At 38.0% G+C, this 7,199-nt stretch overlaps 1 protein-coding gene across 1 annotated transcript; it reads right to left on the minus strand.

The window, feature by feature from the left end:
• Positions 1-5,050: 5,050 nt before the first annotated feature.
• On the minus strand, positions 5,051-7,199 carry LOC139960137 (uncharacterized). Its single transcript, XM_071958263.1, has 2 exons — positions 6,779-7,199; positions 5,051-5,398 (listed from the first exon to the last, which is right to left on the minus strand). Exons 1-2 carry the CDS (start codon positions 7,085-7,087, stop codon positions 5,378-5,380), a joined length of 330 nt encoding a protein of 109 aa, XP_071814364.1. The 5' UTR covers positions 7,088-7,199; the 3' UTR covers positions 5,051-5,377.

The following is a 7,199-nucleotide window of genomic DNA, read 5'->3' on the forward strand; positions in this document are numbered from 1 at the left end:
TATCGCTTAACGAAATAGAAACCGACTTGGTCAAGTAAAATTTACAACCCGGTGTGGCCAGATTGAAAAGTAATGTTACGTTTAAATGGTACCGTAATTAAATACGTTTAAATAGATAATACAAAAAATGGGGTGGACGGTAAGATTCGGGTGATTTTAATACAGTACGTCATAAATGGTAATTTGATGCCTTTTATTTCGGAAAAAAACGTGAAAAATCTAACCATAAACGGAAAGAAATCGAGATTTTTTACGTTACAACTGATCTCATATAACAGACATAGTTGCAAGACTGTTAATGAAAAAAACAGCAAACAATTCTCAAGTACTTGGAATATGGTATAAATAAAATGCCAGGAAATGTTCTTATAATTGGACGTGAGGAAGCATAAGCATGCAGCTGTTGGGGTGTCTTTGACACATATTACTTGCGATTCGAGTCAAAATGAACACAAAAAAATAACGATATTTCTAATCCGTGGAAGGATGAGAAACAAACAGTTCTCTCTATGGGCAAATTACCACTTAAATTTAGTTTCAGCCTATTAATCAAATTGTTCCCAGGATTGACATATTACTTTCAGTTTAAGAAAAAGCAACAAAAACACAACAGACTTTTCCTTTGGGATATTAAAAAAAGAAGTAAAATTGTAGTAAATTAGGTGAACATTTTTTTCTTGAAAATTAATTTTCTTTGTATGTTTGTATGTATCGGTTTATCTGTCTCTTTGATTTTGTTTATTTTGGGGCCAGCTTGTTTTTTGTGTGAACTTGCTTGACCCTTCCCATGTGTAAGATGGTGCGACAGGGTCACTGCTCTGAGCGGGGGGGGGGGATGCAGGATTGCATGAAGGAGAGTGACACGTCTGCCCCTGGGATCATTGAAGCAAGTGCCCGTTCAAGGGGAAGGGGGCCTTAGAGTATTCTCACCCCTCCCGTATACCCCTCCCCCTTCCCATTACAGGTTATGTATTATACATTCTGAGGCACGTTTAGACTATAAATTCGGTATAAAACTAGATGTCAACGCAAGATTGTGCTAATAACAAATATTCATTTTTTATATTTGGTTGAACTTAAAAGGGGAAGTATCCCTCCCTCCCCCACCCCCCACCCCCTCCTTGGATTTGCGTATGATACTCTTTCTTGCCATTGATTAGACATGGTATTTTTTCCATGCATTTGATTTTTGCTTGATTTTCAATCGAAACTGTATCTATTGCATTGTTTATTTAAAATATTCCCTTTACAGTTGTCTTTGATTTCCCCTCAGATTCAAAAGATATATAGTTTTAAATGTCACGTGAGTCTCTGAAGGATTCTTGAAAATTTTCTCATGTACCCGTCTACGTATCCCTCAATTTAGAACACATATATAATATACATAACAACTTCGGGGAGTTTTTCGTTGCTAAATTGACATTTTCTTCTGACATTTTCATCTGTTGATTTTGTTTCCAACGTTGTTGATTTATTACTATGTTATACGTGAGTCGTTGACCTATACGAAAATTGATCTTGGCAGATTATATTGATGAAATTAGCGATAATGAACTCTGGGAACGCAGGTAATCAACTTTGAAGTTTAAAATATAAAACCGATTGCCGTCGGGGAGTTTTAAAATTCTGAGACGTAAAAGGCGTGTGTAGTTTAAATATTAAAGTCCTAATGACATCCGAGGGCTGCGAAAGTTTGTAGTCGGACACAGTTAAGGGAGTCTTACAAAAACAACAACAAAAATGGGTAACGGCCAATATAATATTGACACAGCTAAATTGTTGCAAAGAGTTTGGCATTTTAAGCTAATTATTTGCAATTAAGTTAATAACGGCAACATTTATGTTGCGAACGGGCACGAATCGGAAGCATGGTCACATAAATGTATGTCGGCTAGGAAACCTTATAATAGAACTGAACACATCTCCTGTTGACTTACACGATAAATAACCAAGGTAATGTTGTGTCCCAGGTCTGGTATATATAGAGGTACCCACAAGATCAATGTTACCCCTCACTGGATAGCTGATACTGTAGCTTTTTTTTTTATAACAGTGAGATTCCAATGTTTTCTTCACTTGTGAACACGCCTCTTTACCCACCAGTAAACAATGTTCCTACACTGGTCTACAATTTCCTCAATGTCCCCAATGTTCGCACTAAATATTCTTCCATTCGTGTCCTTTGATATCCAACTTCTGCACTGAGCGTGTGGAGGTCTGGGGAGGGTGGACCTGTGTGTGTGTGTGGGGGGGGGGGTGTTGTAACAAGAACCAAACCAATAGTTTAACCAGAGCGCTACTATACACTTGGACAGGGTTGTAAACCTAACCAACTAATATCTGAAAAAGCAAACGGCGCACAATGTTGAGACTTATCATGGCGGTGATTTCATTGTAAACGAATGACAGTTTATAGGACATTTAATCATTTGGGTATATCCACATTTGCTCTTCCATATTTTTCTGTCACGTTTAGTCAACAAGAATTAAATTACCCTTTATGCGTCCCATGGGTTCAACTTCATCTGTTTAAAATAGAGAACAAAACTGGGAATTAATATTCCTCGAGTAAGTTTAATCCAGTTTGGGAGCCACATGTCACACCCACAGTCCTGTCAAATTCCACATACGGTTTACGTTCAATTCTATAGAACGCTAAAAGGGTCACAGTAGGTCGTGTGTCAGTGTAGTGAATCTGCTAGTGAAATATTCAAGTCAGATTTTTAGCTTGAGGAAACTCTTATGTTGGCAATAGATAATAGATTGCAGTAGCTGTGTACTGGAGGTCTAAAATGGCCCTCTGCATGAGTTTAGGTCGCTATACATACGGTAGCTTAGACAATACACTGCCATAGTCCTTCCTATCAAACGTTACATCCTACTTCTTTAAGGTGATACAATACAGGAACGGTGCTAGACAATGACTAGGCCACTATTTCTGTGAGGAGGTATACCTCTTCTTTGATAACCTGCCCCCCTCCCCCACCCCTAACCCATTGAAAAATAAGTTAAAAATTACCCACTCAAAAATAAGTTAAAAAATGAACGACATTAAATAATCTCAATTAAGGTAGTTAAAGTGACTATTCAAGGATTATGATGTGTTTATTTAAGTCAAATAGAACATTACTTGTCCCTTCAGGGCTTCCATACTCATGATCGGTTTTAAGGTAGCATACGCCCATTAAAAGCCCCATTGACTTACACACTAAATCACAAAAGTAATGTCTTCTCTAAGCCTAGATAGAAGTTTTCACTTGCTAAACGCTACCCATCACTGGATAGCTGACAAGTTGGCCTTTCATGGCACCATCAATTTTCCGTACCATGACCATGTAGATTTTTTGCTACGAGAGCCGGAACTTTTCGTCACTTGTAAACAAACCTCTCCACTCAGTGGTAAACAAATTTCCTACGCTGCTCCTTGGAGGCCTAAAGGGGTCTAAAATTGCCTCAATTGACCCAATTTTTTAACCACATGTGCTTCCATTTATGTTCTTTAACATCAAAGCCACAAAAAAGCACATCCTAATTGATAACATAGCAAAAAAGTTGTTCTCCTGTTCCTAATTGGCACTTTTCCTGAAGGAGAACATTTGCCGCGGATTGATATAGAGGCTAATAGGAGTATGCCACCTTAAGTTAAGCAAACTCTAGTCAGGGCTTCAATTCTTCGAGAGAGAAAAAAAAAAATCAGAAATAGCTAGCGCCCTCTAAGATATATGTCGATAGTTCACAGGATTATCATGCATGGGCAGCAAAAGGGCTATACGTCATGCTATAGAAGTCTATTATACACATTATTCATTGTCACATATTTTAATGGTGAGGTAATACGAGGTTAACCCCGATGTATTTATGCAATACTCATGTGTTTGTGGTTTTGTCTACCTGCTGGATATCACTGGTGGAAGAAGCTACACCAATGTACACTTCAGGCTCAGATCGGAGAGGACATTTTATCTTGCTGATGAGATCGAAACATGGAGAAATAGGCTGATCAAGCTAACCAGACCTAACCCAAACCCAAAACAGCGTAAACAGAAAACCCCGTCCTTCAAAAGAAATCATGCTGTCCTTCTGAATAAGAGCAAAAATACTTAAAAATATATTCGTTTTAAGGAACGGCAAAGATTGTCAGTTTGTTTCTTGTTTTTGTTTGCAATCTTTGCGTAAAAAAAATTACTTAATTAAAATGATATGTGTTATCCAAATTTGATCTTTTGTTTTTATAATTTATTTGTAATATTCCCTCCGTCAAGTGAGGACGAAATGTTTGGCAAAAAGAACGATCTTAAAAACATCTGCTGTTGGTTGGATTTAGGAATCGTATAAAGTCGCCAGTGGGGAAAAGCTATTAGCGATGGAGTGCGGACGGTAATGTTAAGAGGGCGCTCTACTACAAATGGAATGTAGCAGGGTGGGAGGGGCTGATTGGGGGTAAAGGAACGGGAAAGAGGATGTGACACATATAGACTACCTTCATACAATGGTTTATGGTCATAATGTGTGTGGATGCGTTGTGGGGGGGGGGGGGGGTGGGAGAGGGGCGTGATGAGTCGGAGAGAGGATATGTGGGCGTTGGAGGTAAGTGATGTTGAACGTTGAACTAACAAAAAGTACCTATAGTTTATGCAATGATGACCTACGTTTAGGTTAAACTTGAAAAAGGAAGTATAGCCATGGCTTTCACTACTGGCATTGGAAACATAACTTATTAACAGGTGATAGTTTTGTGGGCTTCGGGTGAGTGATGAGGGGGGGGGGGGGGTGCGTCGTGGAAGGGAGTTCTTGACCCTTGCATGGAACACATCCTGCATGCAAAATATGTCAGAAGATATTTGGTTATTTGAGGGCATACTAAACTCATATGAGGACATAAAGGAATGTCTGATTAAATACAAATTCCCAGGTAGGCTAATATATGGTGTTACATTAATACTTGCAGTCTGGTTGTTTGATATTGATGAACACAACACGACCATATGCTTTGATTTCATACATTTTATACATAAATTCTAACATGCTAATGAAATTATCGAGATGACATAAGTAACTTGTGCGTCTTTTATTAAATATTCCAAGAAAATCTCGGTGAAAACAAGTCAATTTGCAGATTAATATTTATGAATTAACTTTCTTTTAATTTTCTTTCGTTTTCATTTTTTTTTTTAATTTTTAATTTTTAATTTTATTTATTTTTTCATATCCATACATTTTCTCCGTACAGTTTGTTTTTTTCAATATTGATTTTTTAATTTTATTGATTTATTAATCAGGCATATCTATATAAAGCGTCTATTTCTGTGGTAGAACATCGGTTTCTTGTACGTTCGTCCAGCTTCCGTTTAGGGCAATCCTCAGTCGACGGATCCTCTTACTTTGTCCGACCGCATATCTGTAAGATAAAAGAAAAAACAAAGGACTTTTATATGATTTAGTGCTGTTTATAACAATAAGTATAATGAACGTTGTAATCAAACTATCTCAAAGAAAAGCACATCATGTCCTTAAATATCGAAATGATGAAATTAATGAGGTGATGAAATACATGTGTTTTTTATGGGAGTAGGGGATAGGTGGAACCAATACACTTCTGAAGTAGCATTTTCTACTAAGGATTTTTAAGATATAGGTCTATTAATTGCTACTTACCAAAGTTGTAAATTTGTCTCCCTAAACCTCACCTCCCTATGACTTCCTCTGCCCTCTCTCTCCACCTCCCTCCCCCCCCCCTCCCTCCCTCACCCTCCCTCTCCCGGGTTATTTATGGAAAAAGGCATAATTAAAACAGTTTTTCCCACCAAACTTATCAGAGGTCAAGTCAGGTCAAGTCAGGTCATCGGTTGGTTTCCAATATAAGTGGGTACAGGTATACAACTGATGTATGCCACTATTACGCATTTTTCCAGAGTTATCATTTTTGACTGTTTGTATATTTATTTATTTTTTGTTTACTGAGCAGTTATAAGCCCTGGTTTGAGCTTGTTAAATCATTAAATGTTTTGGAGACTCAAAGTGGGAAAACAGAGCCATTTGGAGGACTATCAATGCCCACCGAGTTCTCAGTATAGGAATGTGACATCCTATAGTCACACAATGAGAAGGTCTACATATTCACGAGAAACTGACAATGGACTTGATAACGAACCCTGACCAGAATTATATGCAGGAAGGCTGCCGAAAGTGTTGAGGGCCAGGGAGATAGGGTGGTGGCGGGAAGCCACTACGCGCAGAGCCAGTTTCAGGGAGCTCTTGGAAATATGGGAGGAATAATCCTGTCATGTCATAATACACTTAACTAACCAAAAATGAAGAATTTGAAACAGGGCGTTATGGCTTTCAACGCCTCTGCGTATATGGGACAGTATATGGTCTTATTTGGGAATGAATCATTCAGCACAACCTACGTAGCGTATACAAGGGACGTAAAACATGTTCCTTACCCGGGGGAATGGGTTGGTAAGTTTAGATATAATATATAAAAAATATAATTTACAAAAATATAATAATTATTTATAGGGGAAGCATTACTGAGAAAACTCGACCCAAACCTCTACCGGAAAAGTGTTAAGCAATTTGGCTGAAATTCTTATTAAACAATGATTTTTCGGAAGAAAGAAATTGTTCTTTATACAACTGTTGTCCCAAACAGTGTTATACCCATGCATTCACAATACGATAGGTCTACTGCATATTGCTTGCACTCGAACATTATAACACTATGTGTAGCCTATCCATACATTATTGTAAGTGTTATTAAACATCATATACTAACATCATTGTCAACCTGGTTATTCGTTGCCGTATTTCTGTTTCTTTTCCTGGTTGCTAAGTGACCTTGCGTCTTCTCCAGATCCGATTTGATCTCATCCAACATAGACATGACGTGTCGGATGGCTTTCATCCTCTCGTTAATCTCATTCAAGACATTTGAGGTCATGGATTCAAATTCATCTCTTTCTTTTTTCAATCTTTCGCTTCCTTCTTCCGTTGACTTCAACACTTTCTGCTCTTCCTCTGAAACGTCTCCATGGCAACCTTCAGCCTGATCCATTTCTCCCTTCAAAGACGTTACTTGCTCCATATTTGGATGATAACTTAGCAATTCGTGTATGAAGTTACCTTGGCCTTTAGTCGCCTTGTAACCTGTTTCATGTCAGAACTATCTCATGCTATACAGTAAAATTCCCGACGTT

This window comes from Apostichopus japonicus, chromosome 19, assembly GCF_037975245.1.
Source record: "Apostichopus japonicus isolate 1M-3 chromosome 19, ASM3797524v1, whole genome shotgun sequence".
Taxonomy (NCBI): Eukaryota; Metazoa; Echinodermata; class Holothuroidea; order Aspidochirotida; family Stichopodidae; genus Apostichopus; species Apostichopus japonicus.